General features: G+C 37.4%; 1 protein-coding gene and 1 long non-coding RNA gene across 5 annotated transcripts in view; both read left to right on the forward strand.

Moving 5' to 3' along the window:
- AGPS (alkylglycerone phosphate synthase) overlaps positions 1-23,077 on the forward strand; it is a 76,030-nt gene extending 52,953 nt beyond the window's left edge. For 3 of the 4 annotated variants that reach the window (XM_068195961.1, XM_068195964.1, XM_068195963.1), the window contains 9 exons: positions 2,568-2,619; positions 4,589-4,665; positions 5,802-5,914; positions 7,466-7,535; positions 8,476-8,537; positions 10,286-10,375; positions 10,765-10,864; positions 12,588-12,645; positions 19,768-23,077. In XM_068195961.1, the coding sequence (XP_068052062.1) occupies positions 2,568-2,619; positions 4,589-4,665; positions 5,802-5,914; positions 7,466-7,535; positions 8,476-8,537; positions 10,286-10,375; positions 10,765-10,864; positions 12,588-12,645; positions 19,768-19,889 (744 nt within the window). In that variant the 3' untranslated portion in view covers positions 19,890-23,077. The remainder of the gene's footprint in view (positions 1-2,567; positions 2,620-4,588; positions 4,666-5,801; positions 5,915-7,465; positions 7,536-8,475; positions 8,538-10,285; positions 10,376-10,764; positions 10,865-12,587; positions 12,646-19,767) is intronic. The other variant, XM_068195962.1, reaches the window with a different exon arrangement.
- Positions 23,078-24,792: 1,715 nt separating this feature from the next.
- Positions 24,793-25,986, forward strand: LOC137477203 (uncharacterized). The gene is made up of 2 exons (XR_011000877.1): positions 24,793-25,563; positions 25,786-25,986. It is a non-coding gene; the product is annotated as an uncharacterized lncRNA (long non-coding RNA).
- Positions 25,987-26,745: the final 759 nt, after the last annotated feature.

The raw sequence follows: 26,745 nt of genomic DNA on the forward strand, positions 1-26,745 counted from the left end.
TTCTAGGGGTGTATTGATGCTTCAGTATTTCTGGTGGTGGATAACCAGGAATTTGAGGTAGGAATCTCATGTGTATGGTCCATGAAATGCAGGATATGGCCCATGAGGTTTTTGGAAATTACTCAGTTGAGGACTGAGCATGGTATGACTTGGCTTGGTATTCCGAGCCAAAATGTGGACAAGCCTTTTAATGGCTTGTTTCAGTGGGAGTTATTTTCATATTTCAGACTGAAAAATTCAGCTTTTTATCTCCTTCAGCTGAGAACTTTACTCTCAGATTCATTAGGACTATGTAAAATGGACCAGTGTTTAAAGGAATTGAGTTGCAGCATACATATAAAAGGCAGTTGAATTAATGGCTTTGAAGTGGTAAAGGAGCAAAACGAATGCAATGGAAGGATATTGCCTGTATTTAGAAATCACTGCCTGGAGCACAGTGACATGGGCAGATGAGATGGATATTTCCAAGTGGAATTGTGCTTACATTGTAGTATTGAAATAGAGAATAGTGCAGGCAGATTGTTTCAGGTAGTGAAGTACTTAGATATCAAAATTCTGTAGTACTTTTCCTCAAGGCTATGCATCCAAACAAATCTTAATCTGGCTAGCCTCTTTCTCCACTGACTAACTTTCCTCTGCTCTGTGCAAAACATACCAAATTACATGTATGAAAGGTAGAATGTGCCCTGAATTGGGGAAATAATTTCAGAAATGTTTTAATTAATGCCAAACTAAACACAGCTTTACATTTTTTCCAGTGATTGGTCTAAATTAATGGCTTAATGTTCCAAGCCAGATGTTCAGACTGGTATGTGAATGACATGTATATGCTAGTCAGCAGCACTTGCCAGTTTTTCTGTCATGCTTCTACTGCTAGTGCTTGTCCTTCCTTTTAAAGGTACCTAAGCAGACTTTTTCGGAATGCTTGATCATATTGCTGATCAACATGTAAAACCAGTTAAGGAACTCATGTGTTTTCCCTGTCTATGGGCTTAGTTAGAGGGGGAAAAAGAGGCACTATTTGCCACTTAATGTTGCTCCATTTCTAAGCTTCTGTTGCTGCTGCTGCTGCTGTTTCTCTGCTTACTTAAGCCTGAACTACTTATTCTCTTCTGTTGCCCCTTGCATCAATCTGAGTAGTAATTACAGTGATTGCTGTCTGAAAAGCTCTTTTATGTATCCGTCCACTTTAATGTAAGAATTATCAGCCTGTAGATTGTGGGTGGGTTGGTCTTATTTAAAACCACTCCCACAGCCTTCTGTCGACCTGCCCGATGAGCTCCCTTAGGTCTTCATGCTCTTTCTTCCTCTTGTGTCCAAATACATATTAATGATATTGTGAGGAGTGAACACTTCAAGTGAAGTGAAAGAGCAGTACTTCCATATCCATGTGATTAGATGATGACTAGCCTAAAATTCAGACTTTGTCATATTCCTCTGGCCATACATTTCATTAGGACTGGACATGGCCATCAGCGAGTATACGATGTAGGCATATGCATGTCCAGAGACTTACCCAAGTGAAGGCAGCTGTTCTTACAGTTTTTCAGATTCCTGTACAGTGCAGAATCTGGATTAGACTCAAGTACAGATTTTGATTGCAGTCTGACAGCGGAGCATGAGTGTAACAGGTCTAGCTGGGATGAAGTCACCTTTTTTCATAGCAGCATGTGTGGTGTTAGCTTTTGTACTTGTAACCAAAAGAGTGTTAACACACCAGTGTTGTAGTTATTGCTAAACAATGTGTACACAGTGTCAAGGCTTTTTCTGTTTCTCCCTCTCTTCCCACCACCAAGTGTGTTGGGAGCAGATAAGAGGCTGGGAGGGTACATAGTTGGGACAACTGACCCAGACTGACTAAAGGCAGATGCCATATAACATCATGATCATAAGTAAAATAAAGGGGAGTGTTTCATAGGGGTTGCCATTGCTTGAGGATTGGCTGCATATTGGTCAGCTGATGGTAATTGATTGCTTTTTGAATTGTGCTTTTGTGTGGTTTTTTTCCCCCTTTTGGCTTACCAAGGTGTCTTCATCTCAACCCATGGGTTTTTCACCTTTTGCCCTTCTGATTTTTTCTTGCCCATCTCACTGGGGAGGGGGCTGAGTGAGCTGCTGTGTAGTGCTCAGCTGCATGCCAAGGTGACCTTCAACAATTAAACTTTTTCAATAAATTTTTAGTATGTGTGTATCTCTGATTACACAGAAAGATAAGCTTGATGTACTAAACAAGTGTACTATCTTTAGTTCATATTCCATTTTATAAAAGCACTCAAGATGTGAAAATCAATGTTTTTGGACTATTACAGTGTTGGCTTGAGGTTAAACTGAAAATTCTCAATGCATTATATCTAGACATACCTAGTAGATGTTGCTATTCTGGTGAAAACAAGCTTATAGTCACCCTGTTTCAATGACGGTGATGGGCAGAGGTCTCTGGTATCAAAGTTTGGTTTCTTATATGCTATTTTGAAATGAAAATTTGATTGTAATGAATTTTAAAACCAACTATATACATAATCTTTTTTATTCTTCCTTCCTCTTACTCCTCTAACTTTGCCTCCAAGAGATGTGCTCCTGCATCAATTCGCCTTGTTGACAATGCACAGTTTCAGTTTGGTAAGTATGTAGATCATCATGGAGTATCATCTGTTTCAAAGGGCTTTTTAGTAGCTTAAGTCTGTTTTGGGTAGTAATTCTTTTGCTCAAATTTAGACAGAGGGCAGTGAACCCAGGGTTCAAACTCCAGACAGTGCCGAACGTGAGTTTCGGAAACAGAAGCCTGTCTTTGTCTCTTTGAGGAAATGCTATCAACTACTTGAGTCAGTAAAGAGCCATGCTCTGCCTATAAATGAGATGGGTTTTCTGCTGTTTCCTTTCTTGACATTTAGTCTATTGGTGAGATTGAAATTCTGGAATCACTTCCTCTATTTTGCTGTAAAGCAGTAGAGATTCTAGTTTTAAAATATAGTACTTGAAACATTTTCTTCCTAAGAGTATTAATGAGAAGTTGGATATGAAAAAAAATCAGAATGCCAGCACCTTCTTTTCAAGGTAAGTGGGTTGGTTTCTTTAAATTTCATTAAAGCATCTCACAGATTCCTTAGAATTAGTAGGTTTTTAAAAAAATATTCTGATATCATAACGTTTGATTGGGAGAGAGGTAGTGACATATTTGCCCAAAGTGATCTGTTTTCAAAAAAAGATCAGGTGTTGTAAATGCTGTAACTCTGTGCAAGTACATCTAAGCTGTTAGGCTTTAAGTATTGAAAGTCAGTGAAGCTACCAGAAGACTCCTGAAGACAAAAGATTTCGTAAAATTTTGACTAGTTCAAACACCTAAATAGGACAATGTCAAATATGCACAAAAATCATTTCTCACTAATTCCTAGGGACAGCTGTCATTTTACATTCCAGCAAATTGGTAGAAGATATGTTCTAGCTCAAGACGCTCTCATGGAGACTCTTAAGTTCCATGACCCAAAAGCTAATAGCTTGCAGAACTTGCTGAGACTGTGCTATTTTGATTATACCCAGAAGATTAAAATGGGAAGTGTGACTGACCTTGAAAACCTCTACTATGATACTTCAACAAGTCAGAATTTGTGAAACTTCTCTTGCACAGAAGCCTCAGTGATGGATCTCAGCTTCAAATGGCATTAATATAGTGGTGTTGAGAAAGCTGAACTTCATTTTTCAAATCGAGGAAATTGTGATTTGTAAGAGCTGAGAGGCCCAGCAAGCCTTGCTGCTTGCTTTGCTCACTCTTTTTTGTTACACTGTTCTGCTCGGACATGCCCAACAGAAGCAGGTGCATTTCTTTTTCTTTTTTATTTGGTAAGCACAATTTGACCAATTGCAAGCTGTACACATAGTTTCAGGTGTGTCAATATTGATTTTTCTTGTAATAATTATTAAGTAATTTTTTGATTGTGGTTTAATAAATTCATGTCTTTTCATGATTTCTGTGTGCTTACTGAAGTGTGCTTGTTGGTGTCCTTCTTGGAGTTTGTATCTGCAGAGAGACTCCCTCTTTTCTTAACAGGAAAAAAGAGCAGTCAGTTGTTGAAGTTCATGTGTTATTCAGGAGGAAATGCTTTGTGAAGTACTTTAGAAGGAAGTATCATGTAAATGGTGCATAACTTTTTATGAATTGGGCTCACAGCATGTAGGCCAGATGCCAGGCTGCTAAAGTGAAGCAGTAATGAGAGTTCAGAAGTTGTTTGTGACTGAAAACAATGGAGCAAACAGTAAAAGACTTTCATCTCAATTAAACCCAGTCCTGAGGCAGAAATGTTAATTTAACAGGCTCCAAGACACCATTTATATATCCTGGTAATTTTAGTTCCCCGTTTGTCATTAAGGAAGCAATAACTAGCTTTATGTAGAAAACTTCACACAAGTGATATAACTGTTAAGGAAAAAAATGCTTAACTCCTAACTTTCACCATTTTTGGCTGTTTGTTTCAGTGGTTTTGGTGTAACTTTAAAAAAAGTCACTGATTTTTTGCTTTTTATTTGCCCCTTGAAGTAAGACCCTTAAGAGCACTGTTTGCCTTAATATGCCTTTTTCTGCTTTTTGCCAAAGGTCATGCTCTTAAACCACAAGTTGCTTCCATTTTTACATCATTTTTGGATGGACTGAAAAAGTTCTACATCACGAAGGTAATTTTGGGGTTTTTAATATTAGTTTGAATTTTGCATGCTATTCATAAAATTCAAGATTTTTTGGTAAACTGCTTCTATTGCAGCTGAGTTTGAGTGTAACTGACACTACAGTGTAAGAACTTGAGGCTCTAAAGGTGGTTTAATTCAAATGAGATTGTGTTTGAGGAGTTTTTCCAAGAGAGCTGTTGTCACTGGTCATACCTGGTAAGAGATTAATGTGCTTTGTCTAACAGTAACTTGGTGACAGGGGAAGACTGGAACCAATTTATCCAGCTTGCAGACCAGTGATAATCAGTGAATACTGATGGAGTGAGGCTCACACTCTATTATATTTTCGTCTTCCTAGATTTTTGCAAGGCATGATCTACCTTGTTATTACAGTGAGCTAGAATTTTACAAGATCCTCAAGATATTTGGCAGATTTTCCCATATAAATTGGTTTTTTGTCTTTCTGGAATTCATTCCTTTTTAACCTACAATGATTTGGTGCTAAAATGATGTCACCTAGGCTTTTGTATTAAATATTTTATCTTATTATTGATTTTTTCCTCCAAATTACCTAACTAGAGAGTTACTGCAAATATGGGTATTCAAACATAGAAAATTTAATTATTTTCCAACAGTGGGCATACTTCTGGAAAACAGTGACCTGTGCTGATTCTGCTGCTTTTCCTTGGATTATTGAAGTGGGAAATAACATGTGTCTGAGACTTCTTTCGTTAGGGAATACATATTCTGTTTAGAGACAGCCCAAAAGATTTTCCTTCCCTCCACATTCATGATGGTCATAGTTTTCTTCCTGCTTTTATAGCTGATAGGAATAGTTGATAGAATACAAATGTCTCTATTGCTCAAAGCATTTTTTTTTCTATAGCATAGGTTGTGCCTATCCTGCTTTTTAACAGGAAGAAAGAGGTGACAGATAATTTGTTATTTCCGTTGACCTGTCCTGTCAAGGAAAACCTAAGTGTTTTGAGAGTAAATGTTGAAAGATGTTTTTCCCAATCATTCCTCTTAATTGCAGCAACACTTACTGACCAGGGCATATGCCATGTATTTGCAAAGTAAAAACCTAAAAACCTGTATTCTGCCACGTAGACTGTGACTAATGGCAAGTTTGTCTCTCTTTGCAGTTTAAAGGATTTGATCCCAACATACTGTGTGTAGCTACCTTGCTCTTTGAGGGTGACAGAGAGAAGGTTCTTCAGCATGAGAAGCAAGTCTATGATATTGCCACCAGGTTTGGGTATGCTTTTCAAAGAACATGTTCAGTGTGAAGCTGGGAATGAACTGTCCAGGAAAAAAATTGGAGTACCGTATTTTTGTAGAGGTTACTGTATGGATATGTTCTCAATTTACTAGTTTGAAGTGGCAGCAGTCAATTAGCTACTGAATGTTCCCTTTGATACCTATGGCTTGTACTAATTCACAGATAACTTTACTGAAAAACTTCAGCTGTCTTGTGTATTGCAGAAAAATATCTGCTAAATATAGAATGAATGTTATTAAAATGGGAACCAGCCCTTTTAATTGCTTACAGGCATGGAAGCAGCTTGTTTTACAATCCTAGACTCTATATTTTGACTACAGAAAGGGAGAAAAAATTATACGGGTGATACTAAATTTTTGCAGAATTCATGTGAGTATATGAATACAAGAAACTTGTTTAGTTGAAAGAGTGCAGTGATTTTCTGTCCCACAAAGGGACAGAAAACACACATTGAAGTGGCAGGCTAAGTAATGATCAAGCAGTTTCTTTCCTTCTGCTTTGATTAAGTGGGTTTGATTAAAACCATCATTAAAACTGTGATTTGTCAAGAAAGTACTGTTGTTGCTAATACTAGTCTCAGCTATTCAAATATACAAATAAGTGTTGTTTTATCCATCTCAAGGCTATAATTTCTGAATTTTGTGCTTTTGTTGTGCTTTTATTCTGTTACTTCAACTGTGAATCCTTTTGTATTTTGGTCTTTCAAGATAATAGTGTATGGGTAAGGGGGGAAACTTGTCTGTGTTTGAGACATTAGAAGATGGTGCTGTCTGTGCTGCTTTATTAAGGCTATTAGTGAAGTCTTCAATAGTTTAACCTGGTTTAAAATGCTAAACCTTTCAATGGCTTTATAGTATAAAATACTTCAATTCTATGCTTCTTCAGGGTGTCTGATTTTACACCCACACCCACCCCTCTCTCAGATTTATGGGAGCTTGTAGGGAGACTGATTTCAGATGCATAGCACTTTCTTGTTCTTAGAAACCAATAGTTAAAAACAAATTCTTTCATAATAATCCTTGCTAGACTAGTGAAAGCAAGGCTTCCTTTTTCTTTACTGCTGTGACCTTTGTCTTTTTTTAATTCATTCATATCTCTTATGCCTTGGGGATCTTAAGTCTTGGGGTCTGATGACTTGTGCACATAAAAATACACAAATTCAACCTGCTTAGGTATGTAATTACCCATGTTCCTGTAAATTAATATCCAGGATATATTGTGTCTACTTGTGTTTCTCCACTCTTTTGTGAGTTTTGAAGACTGTTTTCCAAGATTACATCAAATATTTTGTTAAGTTCATCTCCAGGTTATGGAATGAAAAGAAAAATGAATAAAGGTCTGGTCTGAAGTACCTTCTGATTTCTAGTGAAGAGACCTCACTATTAACAAATATTAACAACACTATTTTAACACAGCTTAGGCAGCTAAACTTGCACATATGTTTAATAATCAAAGTTATTTTATAAATATTTTTGTAAACTGGTGACTAATTTGGTGGAAAATTAATTAAATTCTTGTAAATTGCAGTGGCTTGGCAGCAGGAGAAGATAATGGACAGAGAGGATACATGCTGACATTTGTCATCGCTTACCTTCGGGTAGGTCAGCTTTTGTCTGTCTGCTGCAACTTCTGTTAATTAATGTAACAAAACATAGAGATGTTTCTTTGAAGATGTTTCCCCTGATATCTGAATGCAGGCTGCCTTGGATGGTATCTCAAACTCCTTCCCAGAGGTTGTATCTCTTCAATTTCTGAGCAGTGATTATTCATGGAATTTCATCTGCAAAACATCATGTAGCCATTAATTTATATTCTTGTTAAGAAAATAGCTTCTTTTAAAGGGTAGGGAAATTAGATTGAAGAATCCACAGGGTGAATGAAGTCAGAGGCTTGGAGTATACTTGAAATACTCATGTGCTCACTTGTCTTTTTACTCTTCTTTGGCAATCTGCTTATGACTGATTTAAATCAGAATTCCAACATAACAGGCTTTTAGTCTAAACTGCTGCAGCTGTTCTTACACATTTTAGTCTTACTGCTGGAGATTTTTTTATTTTTCAGAACAATATGCACATCCTGAGTGTTTGATTTGTTGGGGACAAAACACCGAATCTCCCTTTATTTCAGCAGGTTGTGTGTAAGATGGGAAGATGTTTGTCTTTTTTCTATCTAGACAGCGACTACATTGCAAAAAAATATTTTTACTAGGTATTATACTGATGAGCACAATGAAACTCTTGGCTTGGTACTATAGTGATAAAAATATTTGATTAGTGTAGACATACTGACAGTCTGACAAATTATCTCACTGTAGCCATGACATCAAAATGTTTGTCATCTTTGTCTTTTAAGAGCTTCCCTGTTTCCCTATTAATAACAAACTTACATCACTGGGACATATGGGTGTTTTTGCTAAATTAGAATGTCTGTTCTTCTGCAAACTAAAAAGTTGTTCACCTGATCACTGTGTAGTATACACTGGAATCCCAGATGCCGATGCTGAATGTGACTGATAATTTCCTTACTCTTTTTATTAGGACCTAGGCCTGGATTATTACGTAATAGGAGAATCATTTGAGACATCTGTTCCTTGGGATAGGTAAACTCTGACTACTCTTCAGAATTTCTTAAAACTTGATTTCATTCAAATTGTTCCTAACTCCTGTTTGCTCATGAGGATGCTTCTTTTAGGCCTTACATGTATTGGATGCAGCCTGACATACCTTGAGTCTTGCAGCTGTGTGTTCTTGCTAAAGTTGCTGATAAATTACATACCAGAATTTTGCAAATGCAGTGTATCAAGCACTCAGCAATATTTCATCTTAGGTTAGCTTACTGTAACAAATTTAGGATTTGAAATTGCCCTGTTTAGGAGGCAGGACACTGGTGACAGTAATTGCAGTGGGGGATAAGCAGCCACATATGTGGGATCAGCAGTGTACTTCAAAGGGATTAGTCTGTAGTGAAGATGAAAAAAAGCAAGTATATTATAAAAAGTTTTTTTCTTTTTCCAGTAATGTAGGGAAATACTGAAAAGGTAACTTCTGCCCAGGACTGAGATCTTTTACCAAAGGGTATTTTATCTATTAGCTGTGATTGAGAAACATTTGACCACAACAGAGTTTAATATACAACATCATTTGATAAGCCTGAAATCTCTTAAATAGGATCTAAAGTTATTTGAATCAAAGCTTTACAGCATTCAGTGCAAAGTCTGATGACTTAAGTTGACAAACCTATACCCTTGCTGTTGAATTTAGTGGCAATTGTAAATTCCAGCCCCTATTTGAAAATTGGCAAAGTGTCCTAAGAGCGTAGGAGAAATTTGAGGACAATTTTAAAGTGAAAGTGCTCTTCCTTTTACTATAGCTTTGTAGATTTTGAAGCATGCTAACTTCTTTGTCACCAATTTTTTTTGCCTCTCCCTCATTTCAGAAGACAATGAATTTTTACTTAAGAAAGTATTCAGAATTGTCCTCACCAAAGCAAATGCTATGAAAACTTTTTTTCTAATTTGATTCATAAGGATCATGTACTTTTCCATAAACTGATTAACTTGTTCTTACAGGTAGCAGATACTTTAATGAAATATTTATCTGACTTTCTTATTCACTAAATGGTTAAATTCTCTTGTGTTCTGTGAATCTTTAATGTAGTTCTAGATGTCTGTAAAACATTAAAATCTGAATTACAGCTCTCCAGACCTTTGTGGGAGAATGTGTAACTGAAGAAATGGTGATTTAAAAAACAATTATTTCTTTTGGTTGCACTTTGTTTGCACCTGGGTTTGTCCTATAAGAAACTAAAAATAAAGCAGAAAAATATGGCCTCTAACAAGGTCTAATAGCTCGCTGCCATATTAGAATTAGAGTGTTTCAAGTTGGCAGAGTAGTGCCCAGCTGAAGGATCTCCAGTTTTGGCCTTGCAGCAACACAAAAGTATCGTGTTAGTACAGTTTGCCAGATCTTTGTGTTCCTAGGATTTCTTCTGCATTTGTTAACTGCTTTGCCAAAACTTTGAGGTTGTTTTACTAAGAAAGTAAAGACATACAGAACTAGGTAACGCATTTTTTTTTGAGCACTTTTGACACCTCTTCCTTATGAAGAAGAGCTTTTAGGTTCTCTGTTTCAGAGTAAACTTGCTATTCAGGAAAAGTGCAGAAAAAGCAGTGGAGGCTAGATGATGACTATTCTGAGAACAAAGTCTAAGCTAGATAAGAGTGATTTTAGAAAGTACTCTTACATTGTATTAGATTATGTTTTTTAAAAAGGTTGTGAAGTTCTTTTTTTAGAAGCTATATAAAATCACATACTGAAATTTTATATTTTAATGTGTTTCTTGTTACAGGGTTTTGGACCTTTGTAGAAATGTAAAGGAAAGGATAGTACGAGAATGCAAAGAAAAGGGTGTTCAGTTTGCTCCACTTTCCACCTGTAGGTAAGCAATAATATAAATAATTTTTCTTGAATCTTTGTTCAGTAAGAGATCTAGTGATGATATTACAAATACTAGCAGCCTTGACCTTCCTCTTGAACCTGCAAGTGGATTACATGGAAGAGTTGGTTGTTCAAGGGATTAGTAGCACTTGCTTAGGCTTTAAACTCTTGCTTATATGGACAAGAGTCAATTGTAATGACTTAGGAGCTGCAGCTTTCAAAGTCACAGCGTTGAGTCACTCATGGATTAGGAGCAAAAAGGATAAAGAAGTTAAAAAAAGGGTGCTGTCCCTTTGAATAAGATAGGAAACAATCAAGAGTTTTATGATGTCACATAGTGGTTGGCTTAATATCATAAAGCTTTGTTTGTAATGCAGTTCTCTTCAACAGGGTAACACAGACTTATGATGCAGGTGCATGCGTCTACTTCTACTTTGCCTTTAACTACAGAGGAATTAGTGATCCTATTCATGTCTATGAACAAATTGAGGTAATGTATAAAGAAACAATAGTTAAAGGGGGAAAAGCTGATGACCTGTGTTTTGTTCTGAACCTATTGGCCAAGCTTACTGAATTTTTCAGGAAATATCTCAAAAGTCTGTTTGTAAAGGTTTGATCATTATCAGTAATAACAGGTACGTGTTAATAGGCCATCAAGTAGAGAAAAGGCTACCAGGTGACAGTTTTAGATATCAGTACATCAATAGTTCTGACTGAATTATAGAAGAGCTTGACCTGGAGTTTCTTGGATGGCAGAAGCTTCAAACCTTAAGCCCCAAATACATGGGAAATTAGCCTTCCTTAGTTCCATTATTTACATTATTTATAATGTAAATATTTACATTATTTACAAAACCACTTCTTCTGCTTAATATTGAGTCTGTAAAATGCAGGGTAAAACTGTCAAGATCATACCTTACTAATAACGCTGCATGTAGAGAATAAGGATGGTACTGTCCATGCCATTTCTGTTAGGCTGAGATAAGCATTGGTCTAAGCCCAGTCTGTTAGACCAGTTGTAAGCTACTTCAGCATGGGCCAAGCAGCTCTGCAGTACTTCTGCTGTAACACTACAGCTGATGAAACACTGTACTGACCTAGTTCAGTGAAAGGAGTATCTTTGTTACCTTCAAGATGTAATTCTTAGAAGGGCTATGGCCAAACTGCTTTTTATCCTGCATTCTGGTTCCTAGCTCAAACTTCAGCACCAGAAAATTGCTAATAGGACTGTAGAGAAATAGTATTTATAACTGGGGTATCATTCTTCTCATGCTTATTCTTTAGAAATTTCTCTTGAATTTGGCAAGTAGATGCAAAGTTTTATCTGCAAGTTCAGAGGCTTCCATGCTGTTGCATACAGGGCACTGAAGAATGTAATACTCGAGTATTTTAATGAAACTTACTTAAAACTAGATATTACTCTTATTGGAATTAGTTTGTGTGATGACCTGAATGCACATTTTCCATTGTAGTGACTAAATTTAACCAAACAAAGTGAGCTTGCTGACCAAGTATATGTAATTTATGGCAGACTGAAAAAAAACTCTTAACTGCACAGCTACAGTTATATATGTTATTCCTAAAACAGTACACTCTTTAGAAAAGACAACACGTAGTGCTTGGGCGTAGAAAAGCTTTTGTTGTTTACACCTTCTAAGCTCTCTTAATTATTCAGAAGTGAATGGCAAAGAAGATTCTACAACTTGAACATTCTTAACATAAAAAACTAAATTTTGTTTTCTACCACAAACTGCACCCATGAAAGGGTTGTTTGTCTCTTGTAAAGTACCTCGCTGTCTCAACCAGGATCTTGGAGATCTGGGTTGAACTCTGATCTGAATAAGGATCTTGAGTCGCTCTGAGAAGCCTGTTTTCAGACTTCTTTTTTGAGACTTAATCATTTTCCAAATAAGCATCGCAGCCACTGGGTATTTTAAGTTTTGTGAAGGCAAAAGTGGTCAAGAATATTCTATTCTTGAGTAATACATTGGTTACAAGAGATGCCATTTGAAATGTCATGGCTTTGATGTTTATTTAGAAGACTCTTACCTTTATTTGCAGGCTTGAACTATAATGTTTACCTATATAATGTACCCTAATTGCTTCAGAAACTTTTCATACACCTGTGTGTATGAGTGCAATAGCAAGCATTTAATGAAATCCAAGGTCTTGTGCAATTGCTGTTGAATAAATACCATCTCTTTCAAATTTAGAGGGCTGCTAGAGAAGAAATACTTGCCAATGGAGGAAGTCTTTCACATCACCATGGAGGTAATGTTCTCAGTCTAACGTTAGTGTCTTTGATACTGCTAAATATTCATGAGTACATAAAATAGTTTGTAGTAGAATTCTGAAAAATATTTCATGGCATTAACTGAAATTGCTGGGGGAGGGTCAAGGGGGGAAGGAGATCCCCTGGCATTTCATCTAGAAACTTCTCACTTTTTTTCCAGTTTGATCAGTTTGTCTTAACCAGCTTTTACTGATGCCTGTGTAGATATTTATCAGTTACAAAGTCTTGAGATGGGATTTTCACAGTTTTAAGACAGTTTTGTGTCCCTTGTGGCTTTGTGAATGCTGTTCACCCAAATTTAGGTGAAGTGTCTGAACCAGTGACTTTGAACTGGACTATGTTGTAATCTACCGTTTGTTGTATAATTGATGTTATGTAAGTGTTGACTTTACTGGCCGGCTGTCTGGTAAGTTCTAGTTAACTAGTTTCCTCTCTTGGAGTCTGGGGATTACATGTCCTGTGTTACTAGCATCTTCACAAGGTATTTTGTTCTTTAATATTAAGAACCAATGTCATGTATAAGCAATACTTCCTGTTCCTGATGCTTTACATATGCTTTTCCCACATAGATGGGTAGTCTAATTTGATTGCATGCATCCTATATAACCTTGGATGTCAGGAAGACTTGTGACATCAGTGTGATTTGTGCAGCTACCTTCTTGCAAGTGATTATCTTCATATATTTCTTCTCTCTGCTCTCTTGGGGCATTGCTTGGTCACAGATACAAGAGCAAAGAAGAAGTGTAATGGTTTAAAAAAAACTAGAGAAAAAATTTGTAATTCTGAAGTCTCTGTGTGGGGGGGAAAAAAACTAAAGGGCAGAAGCTGTGCTTTAAAACATGTCAGTTACTTCCTAAACTTGAAGGGAACTTAAATTTTAGCTAGGGCTATTTTCAGGCAACTTGCTTTGTGATGGAAACTGAAATGGACTCTGCTTTAGCAGTATCAGGATATTGAAGGATGTGTAGGTAATAACACGAGTGAAAAGGTTTCAGTAGTTTTTGTTTGATATGCTCTTACAGTCCTCTGATTAAATGTGTAATATGGTGGTGTAGTGGACCTGTCAGCTCTCACACATTGGATGTGGGATTACCCCCTTGATGTACTCGTGTGCTTTCCCTGCTGTAGCAGCTCCATTTTACTGTGACTAGCATTTCAGCCAGCTCGCATGCAGCTAGAGCTTGTCACACATTTGGATGTATTTGCCCTCACCATATAAAACCTTGCTTACCACATGTGTTGAACAAGAGAAAAAATAATTATGTAGCATTTTCAAACCCTTGCATGCTTGAACCTTGTGACTCCACAGCTATGAAAACTGGGTTTCTGTTTGACTTCGTATGCTCCTGTTGTATGTATGACTGCCTCTGATACTGATATATATTTTCCACTTTGAGTGGTTTTGTCTGGCAGTTCATTGTGTTCAATATTCAAGATTAATTTTTTCCACTCCTTAGTAGATGTGGTGCTGAAAATTAGCCTAATATTGTCAGTTTTATTTACTGACCTTCAAGCCTTGTAACTCTTAGCACTGACTGGTCTGTTGTGTAGGGTAAAAGAAAATACTAGTGCAATTTCCTTTGGTGTTTGTCTTGTAATTGTGATTAATAACAGTTGTTTTCACTATCTGGAAACAGACAGGCTGATTTGTCTGCCTACAATCACACTGTGATAAATGGAGCTATTTTAACTCTGGGTTTGTGTATCAAAGAAAACAGATGTAGTCTGGGACTTGAGGCTATAGGAAATACAAAGCCTGCTTAAGTCAATGTTCATATACTTCTTGAGTGAAGAAATGGTCATATATGACAGTTTGAGTTGTGTAAATGTATAAATTACTTTACATCTAGGGAAGTACCAACTGCATGTAGGTGCACAGTAAGAACTGAAATCATGGTACTTTTAACTTTATGGAGAGTAGCTTGAGAAGGACTTTACTGTGCATAACTCTTCCTTCCCCCACCCTCCATTATAGTTGTCACCCTGTCTTGCCTGTGTCCTATGCTCAGAAAGGGACATTGCACATCTTCAAGCACAGCTTTGATCCTTCTTTTCTGGGCACTGAGTATCTTTTGATTTGAGAGTCATGTAAGTTTGCTAGAGAGCCATAGATAGTGTTGAGAAACTTAGCATTTAAAAAGCAGCATTAGGAATGACAGTTTCTTGTAGATACAAGCTTAAGTTCAGATAAATAATTATTTTAATCATTTATGGCAAGCCCTTAAAACACCCATATGATGTGTCACACTTGAATTTTTCTTTTATCAAACATGCCTTTTTTGTACGCATGAAATAATGTGCTGAGGAGGTACCAGTAGGTATGACTGGTGTATAAATACAGCTATAACCCCTTCGGGGTACACCATCAGAAAGGGAGAAGGTTGGATTTGTATTTGATCCCTTTCATATTACCAAGTTCAGGACCCATGTAAAACGAAAGAACAATGTAAAAAGTAATGATACATTTCTTCCCTTTGAGGGACTGTTTTAACTCCAACTGGTTGCTTAAGGAAACAATTACCAGATTGTGGGTTGAAGAAAATAGCCCCATTTAGCCACTTAACATAATAGAACTAATTTTCTTCTGCTTTCTAGACAACTGATTAGAATAAAGACTAACCAGGTAGTCCATCCTGCATAGGTTTAGCTGTAGTATCAATGGTAGCTTATGTAGGAAAATAAAAAATAAGAAAAAAATCCCACAACACTAAAAACCAAAGCAAAACCCCCAAAATAAAACGAAGGAAAAACCAAATCTTACACCTTGTTTGCATTCAATTACATGTTTGACATAGCAATTTTTTGGCATTAAGAGGCTGTGGCTTAAGTTATACACTGCAGTAACTAACTCAGACAAGCTACAAAATCTGAAATTATGAAGTTCTTTTATGAGGGGGACTTGAACACATTATTTTCTACAGAGGGGGAAAAAATCTTCCACCCTTAGGTTAAGCATACTAGAGTTTGCTGTACTCACTAGAATGAGTTGAAACTGATACATTTGTTAGACATGGAGTAACCTCATGTGAAATAATACAGTTACACAGTTGTATTTTACTCCTTGGTCTGTTGAAAGTCCTAATAGAATAGTTGTCTTCAGTGCCTTTTCAAAAAAAATGAAAACAGGAAAGGACCTCCTGATTAATCAACATGAAACTTGAAAGTATTTCAGCTGTTAAGACACTAAATGAAAATATGCAAAGTGTTGTGGTGGTGGTAAGTGTTAATTATGCAGTAGACTTGGTGTACACTGGTCCAATATACTCCAGTGCTGCCATGTTTTACATTAATGCACTGACCTTTCTCAGTATTGCAGAGTTCTCCTGGAAGAGTTATAGCATGTTAAGCAGTCTGTAAGGGCAGTGAGATCTGCTCTCCGGAGGGACAGCTAGCTTCAGGAAGAGCAACAGCTGGATGAGCCTCATCCTTCTTAGGACCTGTCACTGCTGCTCCTTTTGCAAAGCTGTTGTTACGCAGTGACTGTCTCTTCAAGTTGAAAGGGCTGGAGCAGGGGAAGTCCAGAGCCATGTGCAGTGCCATCAGAACCTGTTTCCACTGGGACCACGCAGTACTATAAATCTGTTCTGCATGGGTGTAGAGTAATTCCTGGAATCAATCAGCTACATGAAAATTTTTCTTACAGAACTGTTCATGTGTGCCCTGGTACTTCATATTCCAAAAGTGAGAAAACCAATTGCTGCCTGCTGTTTGCTCACTCCATTTTTAGCGGCCAGACTTTTTGTAGCCATTCAGATGCATTTTCGAAGATGGGCAGGTGAAAAAGGGCAGTGGAAAGATGAACTTTTCCAGTGGAGAAACCAACATGGAGCAGCATTAGAGCTGGGGAAAAGTTACTTAGCCAGTTCACATATTTCTTTCATATGTGGACTAGAATGATAGATTAAAAAGCTAAAAATAAAGTTGGAGTTGGACTGTCTTTGGAGTTGCTACTGATGAACAAGCTCCTTGGCTTTCTGATCTGAAGTACCTTGTCAGAAGTAGGTTCCCTGCCATGCTGTGGGGTTTGTACTCAGTGTAACAGACTGGGGTTCAGATTGGAGGTTTCCGGATTCCTAGCAGTGAATGTTTTAAGGCACTATTAGACTGCTCAGCACACCTCAGGAACAGGCTACTTGCCACCTGTAAAACTTGAAAACTGATTCTCTTGTACCTCATCTTGGATACATAAGATCACTGAATCACAGAATGGGTAAGGTTGCAAGGGGCCACGATGGGTCATTTCATGGAATTTTCCTGCTCAGACAGGGCCATCCTAGAGCACCATTGCACAGGGTTGCATCCAGAAGGTTCTTGAGTACCTTCAGAGGGAGACTGCACACCCTCTCTGGGCAGTCCAGTGCTTGGGCACCTGCACAGTAAAGAAATTATTCCTCATGCTTAGTTGGAATTTCCTGGGCCTGTTGCCTCTTATACTTTTGCTTGGCACCACCAAGCAGAGCCTGGCTCCATCCTCTTCACAAGCTCCCTTCAGATGCAAGATTAAGTGTCTTCAGAGGAAGAAGATGCAAGAAGGAAGGGCTGTGTTTGTTTCCAGTTGGGGCACAAGGATTGTGCATGTGATGGTGTGTATAGCTGAGTGGACAAATAGTAACTTGCTGTGCTAAGCTACTACAAATATATTGTTAATAATGTTATGAAGTAGTATATAGAATCAGGTGACTTTGATCACGTTTTTTAATTGTGAAAAGTATACTGTAAGTTGTGCTCAAAGCCTGTAAGTGGTAGATGCTTGTATGCATTCTGGTTTTCTGCACTGTCTGCTGTCAGTTCTAGATAAATGCCATCATGTAGGGCTAAAATTGAAAAGTCTACTTTCTCTAGGCTAAAAGTGGGAGGTTGGTTTTCTGTAGTCTGATAAGATCAGGCTTAACTGAGATCTTACTTTTGGGAAGTTAAGGCTTCCTTGAGCACAAAGCTGTTCTTTAGCTAGGCTTAGAGTGGAGGTAAGCAAATTTGTCACTTAGAATTATTTTTATGTTCACACTAACATCTTTAACTATTATGGCATTTTCTTCTTCTTTTTCTCTTCTCATCCTTGAAGCCATTTGGGTTGTCCCGTGGAGGAGAAGCACCAGAAAATGTATAGCACAGCACTAACCTGAAGTGAAACAATATATAAATGACCTTTCTAAGTGCTACTCTCATTTTCACAGAGCCTTTCCTTCACTTTGTCTGTTTTCCATTTTATCTGATGGGCCAGCATAGAATTAGGAGAGATTGCTTCAAAGCTTTTTAACTCTAATGTGAAAACTTGAGTAATTGAAAACTCCATGTATGTTTTATTGACATGACCAGTAGGAGCAGGGAATCAATGTCGCTGTTACCAAGGGGTTAAAATCTTTTCATTGAGCATGTTTGTGAAGGACTGCTGGTAACTGTAGTACAGCTTTTTTTGTTTCCAGTTCACTAATCAGATGTATGTTAGATTTATTATTGCAAAAGTATAAACCATAGAAAATTTGACAAGATAGATGTGTAAATTATCACTTTGACAGAGCTAATGATGCACTCCAAGCACCTTCTGTTTTCCAGCACTTGGTGAGCGACTTCATTAAATATGCAACGACTGTTTGGTGCTGCTCAGACAGTAGTTCAGTTCCTTGTGGAATTGCATTATTACTGGAGGTGTAAAAGAGGCAGGCATGCTAGCTGTTGGGCATCCTGCTGTGATTCTAATGTGCTCCATCTTGTTGGAGCAGTTGTTTGCAGTCTTTTCAGGACAATTACATCCATAACCACAGAACACATTCACTGAAACTATATTACAGATAACACTTGAGAATAGTAATGACTGTTCTTCAGCTGCTGCTTGTGTAAGAGCCAGTGTGAGTGACTTGAGGGGATGGTCAAGCCACATCCACAGTTCAGGTGTTTTGTAGTAGTGTTAAAGTTTTAACAGATAAAATTTGACCACGTCAGTGTGCTGAGACAGTCACATTGTAGTGACAGTATATTCACAGATGGAGATTCTTTCTTGAGCTGGGGCTGCAAAATACAGCCAGGGTTCCTACCACATGACAAATTCTTTTGTCCTTCACTTGTGATCTTTGATCTTGACACACATGCTGCTAATAGTCATTTTCTAGCAAACTGCAAATTTCATTCTGTCTCACATTATTTGCTTTTTCTGTTGGCATTGTGACTGGCTCGTATTCCTTAAGGTATGAACAAATATACTCTGTTCTCCAGAGGTGTCCCTGTAATTTATTATTCTGATGACAGTTTGATGGTTACCCTGAAACAGGGCACAAAAGATAGCTTGAAATTAACTTCAGATACTCTTAAAGCTTCCGTCTTTCAAACCTTTACTATGTCTTTTCATACTGACAAATGGATTGTGTTTCAGGCTGGCAAGTTTAATGTTGGAGTGTGTTTAATGGAAAAAATGTCCTCAGTTTTGAATGATCTGTTAATCAGAGTTGATGATTTGGTTAATTAGCATGTGAACACTTGGCCATTTAACAGGACTATTGTGAGAATTTAGTGAAATGAGTTCTTAAAAGATTGTTTCAGCTTTGTTTGTATTTGGTACATGTTGTGAATGGCCATTTTTACATGCGAAACAAAGCTCTTGTGTAATGGTATTGAGCAATTACCAGCCAGCATAGAAGTTTTTAAATGAAATATTAAGCCTTCTTCATAGAAACATTTTTTTGCTATTTAAACCAGTACTGGTTTAAGCTTGATTATTGAGTTGTTTTCACTTTAAAGCAATCAGGAAATACGGGGTTCTGCTTTTTAGTAATCTCTACAGTTTACAACTTAAAATTAGTTTTTGGTTTTTAAAACTTACTACTGATTCCTTGTCTTAATAGAACATGTGATTTCAGCCTAAGCTTCATCTAAATTTCATCATTTCTAAAGGAAGTAGACAGTGTGGAACACAGTCTTCCTCTGGGAGTATGCTGAGCTTAATGAGCTTGATAGTCTGGTGGGCTCAATAAATCAAATAAAGCAAAACATTTCTCATTTTTGAATAAAAGCATTTATCACACAGTGTTTATTCATTCATAGTCACAAGATTGATTGGCTCCTAGAATCCTGCCATATATTGAAATGCTTTGTTTTTGTTTTTCCAGTAGGGAAATTGCGGAAGCGCTGGATGAAGGAGAGCGTCTCTGATGTTGGCTTGGGAATGCTGAGATCTGTTAAAGAATATGTGGACCCCAATAACATCTTTGGAAACAAAAATCTTTTATAAAGCCCTACACAAATGATGTACTAAAAATTAAAAATTACTGTTGAAATTCCTCCACTTTCATTGTATTGATATCCCAGTAATCAAATATAACATAGACTAAACTTTCAAAACTAGTAATTTACATTGATTTTTGCTACCCCCTTCCCCCAATAAAGTGTAAACATCACTGTTTATGTTTTACTTAACAATGTTCCAATGTACTGGGTACAAAGTACTAACCAGGAAATGCAAATCTGGGTTTCCAAGTTGGGCTAGGCAGCACAGCTGACAGTATTTTCAGTGTGGGATACTGCCAGATGTTTCTTACTTAAAGCATCCCCCGCATGGAGGACAAAGACTGACAACAGTGTTTTCTACAGAAGCAGCTGCACAGCCCGGCCTCTTGCTAAAGGAAAGCTGCTAAGAGACAATGAGAGAACACCAAGGAGTACCTCCCTGTACTGCGTTAAGTATGTAACAGACTTGTAACCAGCAAGTACTTAGAGTATAAATATGGGCTTTCATCAAAAGAGACAGTGTAAGTCAAACTACTAAAATTTCAGTAGTCTCTCACTGTAGAACTACTGGAAAATCTTACACAATTTAGCTGTTCTGAGTTGTATTTGCATTGCTGGGATAATCTTAAATTAATTGTAGGTCACTCACTAATTTTGTAAAATGGACATTTCTCACTGTATGTTGAAAACAGGTTTGTAACAAAATTTTGTGTTCGTCTGTACTTCAGTCCTGGTGTGTTTGGGTTTTGTTCCCGTTGTTTGTTTTGCACAGATGCAAAATATCTTTTTCAGTTATTCAGATGAAACTGCCCAGCACTGTCTTTTGAAACAGTCACAACAGTTTAATAAAATGCTTAAATGGACAACCTAATGTCATCCTGGAAGTGAGATTTCCCATTTAAGTTTTGTACAGTTTCCTATGGCCTTTATGAATCATTTATTTAATTCACAAGTAGCCACAATTTTAATTGTCCATTGAACTTTATGAAAATGAAATATTTTCTTGATCATTATCATGTGAGAGTTAGCATTTTTACATTGAAACTTGAATCTTAATCAGTAAAATAAACAAAATATTTGTCAATACTCATGATCCATTTTTAAGGTGGGTTCTTTCTTAAAGGAAATTATCCAACTTTTTGATAATTAATGTATATGCATAAGGTAGAAAAAATACAGACTCTCCTTTGAGGACACTGTCTAGTCAACTGCTTCACAGCTCTGTAGTGTCAGTTTGGACACCTTTTGTATTGGTAGTGCCCTTAATGAGGAGAAAATTATAAATTGCAATTTTGTTTTTAGACTATTTTAGAATACTCTATTAGCTTTCAGTTTTGGTAATATACCAAAAAGAATGTAAAATGCTTGAAAAAATACTGCATATCACACTACTCTGAACTTGTTCTAAGATTAATTTCAATGCTACAGTTCAAATGATTGAAAAACATGGACACTCAAACCATTACTTTAAACTGCATGCCGTCAAGGTAATTAAAGAAAACTTTATGATCTGCAGGTCATAAGACAGAATGTTCACATGATATTTTAATGCAGCAGAATTTATTTTGAATGGCCTTTATTTCACAACATTTCAGTATAAAAAATGATTATTTTTTCTTGTCCCCAGAGTTGGTATTTCAGCAGTAACCAAAACAGTAGGTGTAGTCTGTTGTAGGAAACGGAGCCTTCGCACTGTGGTTAAGTGTTCCTTAAGTACACAAAGGTGTCTCGGGGAGTGGATCTGCACGTGGCCGTGCAGGGACTTCTTCACCTCAGCTGCACGCTCGTGATTCTGTGGCCACGGCTGGCCTCTTGCTGATGACTTGTGTCACTCCCCAGTGGAGATTTTTCTAAGAGCTGGTAAATATGAAGGGTGTTTATGTGCCTCAATTAAAGTTTGTGTAATTATGAAGAATTAATTTTGAAGGAAAGCATGTGAAGCTTTTTTGCAGAATGACAGCACAGAGTAGAACTGTGCTAGTCATAGCTTAGTAATACTGATCTCTTAAGATTTTGACTACAGTACAACACAGCTCTGCAACATCCTTCCCATTTTTTAATTTTCTGACTATGGTTTCCTCATCCTTTTTTGTGCTGTAAGTACACTGGTAAAATCTCCTTACACTCTCTAACCTTTAAATAGCCACTGACTTCGGAAGTGATTTAAAATGCAGTAAAGATTTTTACTGTATGTCAGTTGTCCTATGGGAAGGTGAAATAACAGGCCACAAGGGTCCCAAATCACTGTCACTGGATAGCTCTGAGGAAAAAAATTAACTCCAAATGTAATGAATATTGCTGTCTTCCTAAATACTGTCTTATGAACTGGTCAGAGCTTAGTTGAAACTGCAGTTGTATTACTGCATACATATCTATTACTGTCTTTAATATCACATTGCTAATGAAAATAGAAAAAAGTGTAATGCAAGTTCAGAAGACCTAGATAGAGGTCATTTACCATTTAAAACAAAATCTTACTGTCTCTAATACTGTAGTCTTCCACCATTCTTCCTTCTGTATGCTCTACTTTCTACAGACTTCCCTTCCTGTAGCTACAGCCTGTTCAGAGATGGAGTTTGATCCATGCAGATTAGAAGTGATGGTGCATAATACAACTTTTGCATTTGCTTGAGTATTTTGGCCATATATAAGTTACAAGCAGTTTTAATTGAGCTTGTAATGACTTCCAATTACACAGTTTCTGCTCCCTTTGAAGGAGGAAAGGTACAGAGAGTGACTGTGGCTTGACTGTAAAATATGTTTACATTAGAGAGACCTTTATAAAAGTTTGGAGAGAAAAGAAGCAAATCTGTTAAAAGCTGAGCCAGGATCTAAATCTTATAGTCAAAGAAAAACGTGTCTTGATTTGACTTACATTATAATGGTTAAGTTGGAGATGTCATCTTTGCCTTACAGCTGTGAACAGAGGCCAGGCCAAATAGTTCTTCCATAGCAATGTTAATTAACTGAAACCAATTTCAAAGGCAGGGATACATTAGCACTGAAATCCAGAAAACACAAATTGCTTCTCAGTCTTGGAAATGTGTGTTTATCAAGGTTGTAATTTAATTTTCTGAAAATAAAGCCAAACAGTGTTTGTCATTTTAGTGTGAGATTAACTGTAAAGCTTCAGTTGTAATGTTAAGAGATTACAGAACCTTATATTATTAATAAAAAGAAAATCAGCCTAAACCAGTATATGTTTTTTGTGATGAAACTAAACAAATATGTTCTACTAACTTGTCATATTAATTTGGTTATGAACTCTTACCTAAGGAAAACTATTAGGAAAGCTTTGGCACGTGCTGGGAGAGAACAGACTGAATTTACAAATGTATGCTAATAGGAGCTCTGCTTTTGTGTCTCTCGTAAAACACAACAGGAAAAAGAGAATTTCATGGAAGGAAGGGCAAAACAACACCAGGCTATTTGGTTCAGAATTTCACCTCTTTGGTGAGAGCAGAATGGGGACCATGTTCAGCTGCTATTTGAAAGCTCTTTCAATACAATACAGAAGCAGACCTCATCTTAGCTTCCCCATATTTCAAAGCCCTGTTGCATTAAGCTGTTGCAATAGGCGTATCTTTTCCTGCTGCTGTGCCCATCTCTCATGTAACCTCCTTGTTACAGGTCCTGGAATCTGTTGAAGTTCTGTGTGCAGCAATACATCACGTGTGAGCAGAAGCAGTATTTCTCAGTTACCTGCATCATTGCTATAAAGGCTTTGTGCCTTTTAAACACACTGGCTGAAATCACATGTTGCTTTAAAGAAATGTTGCATTGTCTTGTGTTAGCACCGTTACTCAATCTTAACACATTGCACAAAACCTGCGAAAGTCATGGTATGCAGGGGACAGAAGAACTAATGATATGGTTCACCATGTAGAACTATGACAATTGCTCAATATGATCCAAATTTTTTTGTGTGTGCTTGCTCACTGGAAGGAGACTACCTCATCATCAAGCATTTTATTTGTGTTTTCCTTCTATTAACAGCATTATACTGCAGTATTTTTACTTGGATCCAGTGAGTCTCAATCTGAAGGAGATTTTAGATGATGATATACTTGTCTCAGGATGACAGCCAGACCCCATCAGTATCCTCTTTGTTTGAAATACATAAATTTTATAAAAAGTTGGATCTGAACTCACAGCTGTGTAAATACTACAGGCTCACTGTTTATGGTTTTATAGTCCCAACACTGACTTTGAATTCCACATTACCTTTAACATAAATTGATGTCTTTCCTCAGTCTCTCTATGGAGACCAGAATTGGCAGGCGGCTGCTTTTTTCAGTGTCAGCTTTAAGGTCTGCTTTGCTCAAAGGGCAGAGGTGGTCAAAAATACTGTTCAAAGATGTTCCCTGTGCTGTCTCTGAAAAATACTAGTGCTATTTGAAATTAAGGATTCTATTTCAAAAACGGGGCTACAATATTTTAAATTGTACTGTTATTTGCACTATTTAACAATACAAATTGCAATAATATGTACCTTTACTGAAATGCTGTGAAATGTTTCATTTATGAATTTGTTTTTGTACTTTGGAAAAACCAAGCATTGATCTTTTTATGGGAAACTTTATGAATCTTTCATTTTGATTCAGAATAAATCTGAATTTCAATTGACTGTTCATAATTTCCAGTATAACACTGATATCTGAGTAGCACTCTGCCTGTTCCCACCTTCATGGTAGTAGTAATGTAGTACTGCCTCCCCCCAAAATGGGCACCATAGAAGCTTTTACAGTAAGTATTTGTTGTAATACTGTAAAGTATCATAGCAGCCTTCTAAAGGATAAAACAGAAGTGTTGACCACAGCAGTGGATTTGTGTGTGTGCTAGAAGATTATGGACAAAATTCAATGTTGTGACTTTAATCACATAAAGTTTAAGTTGATGCTTCTAAAACTTCAGATCCAATTAGGAAATAATTGGAAAAAATGTTTTTGTTTAAAAATTATACTTTAAAACTATTTTTAAATTATGAAAAATGTAAAATGATTGTCCCAACTCTGCTGTTCAATATCATCTGGCTTGTCGGAGCATGGCTGACTTCCCACAATGCTTCTGTACAGCAAAATATAAAATGGATGGTCTCCAGACAGGGTCATGATACAACTGCTCCAATTTCAGGCTGCTGGAAGGGCTTGGCTCTATTCCCACGAGTGACATGGACACTGAGCATGTGGATATCATCTGGCACTGCCATTGCATCAGTCAGTGCTGGCTCAGCAGCACGATACCCAAAGCATTTTAAAGACAAGGAATATCACTTATGTTACATACTCAAATTAAGTTGCAAGCACTTTATGCTTTCAGTTCAGCATAAAAGCGCAATTTGGTAAGTTCAGTTCTTGACTAGACTCAGTCCTGAGGCTGTGGTAGTAATGAGGAGGTACAAACCCAGCCGCTGACCTTCCTCCCTCACTGCCCGTGGCAGCAGCACTGTTTCCTGTCTAGCTCTGTTCCTGCCGCCGCAGAGCAGGAAATCCTGACTGCCCAGAGGCGAGGCTTAAAAACCCTTCTGAAACATGAAGTGACACACATGCTCACCTAGCAAATACATAGCAGCTGGGTAAATATATCTAGAGATGAGGCCATAAAAGCTGGTTATTAAGGAAAGTAAATCTGGCTAATGTTAGAAAGCAAGATGTGGGTGAGCTGAATGCAATACTTTGGTAAGTGGGTAAGCCGCAAGGCAAATTTACCTTCTTAGTACTGTTGCTTCTAGAAGTACAGGGCAACACTGTTCTTTCAGTCAAGGGTTTTTTTTTTTTTTTTTTTTTTTTTTTTTTTTTTTTTTTTTTTTTTAATTAAGATTTTCATTTAAAAATTAAGATTTTTGTCTTTCTCTGTTCAGGCTTATAACTGTGTCATACCATATATTCCGTTGTGCTCAGTTTTACAGGTTAGCACATTCTAGTGCAGGAAGATGAAGAATAAAAGCTGCTGGCTTCCTTGAAATTGTGCTCATCAGAGCTCAGTTTATTCATGCAGAAGTGTCTCAAAGTTAGGGATTGTGGTTGGTAGCCTTCTCTTAAAGAGGTGAGATCCCTTTAAAGCACAGCATTAAAAACAGTTTGCAGAGAACAAAAAGAAGCTGTGAAAAGGGAGAGACAAGGCCAAAGAGAAAAGATGTTGGAGGATGTCGCTGTAGCTTTACAAGGCTGGAGTAGTCCCTATTGTTACCCAGCTTGTGGCTGAGGGTGCCGGGTTTACTGGTTCAGGAGGAGGAGATGAGGTGACAGCTGCCCAAGGGGCAGTGGAGAAAGGCTCTCAAGAAGGTCCTAACTCCAATGCAGTGCAGAGGTTTAGCATCACACCCTGGAACACAGTGGTTGTCCCTCTGCAAAGCTTCAGCAGGCAGCACAGCCCACCAGCACACTTAATAAAAACTTCTTTGTACAACTTCACCTGGCTGTTGTATGACTTACTGCTAATGAAATCATGACCTGGAAGCAAAGAGAATTGCTAATGAGGAAAACAGAGCAAGGGCAGTGCAAGCCAGTGTCTTGTGTGTATGGCTAAATTACAGTGAAATGAACATCTGGCAGCAACAGCCAGGCAGAAGGGACCTGGTTGCTATAGAGAAATGATAAATTTCAGATGGTAACAAATCTGCTGCCTTGGTTACAATTTAGTACTTTTTAAGACTGATGAGAGGGAATCACTATCTCTTCGTTTGTAGACCTGTGTGCTGCTCTGCACACATGAATAAAACATAATTTTATTTCCTGTTCTTTTCAGTAGTTCATGGAAGACTCCCGTGCATATCAGGGCTCGAGTAGGTGTTTACAGCTGAGCCTTTGTGGGCTGCCTGCTCAGCCATGCTTCAGCGCTTTGGGTCCTTCATCCTCACC

Source organism: Anomalospiza imberbis, chromosome 7 (assembly GCF_031753505.1).
Source record: "Anomalospiza imberbis isolate Cuckoo-Finch-1a 21T00152 chromosome 7, ASM3175350v1, whole genome shotgun sequence".
NCBI classification, from domain to species: Eukaryota; Metazoa; Chordata; class Aves; order Passeriformes; family Viduidae; genus Anomalospiza; species Anomalospiza imberbis.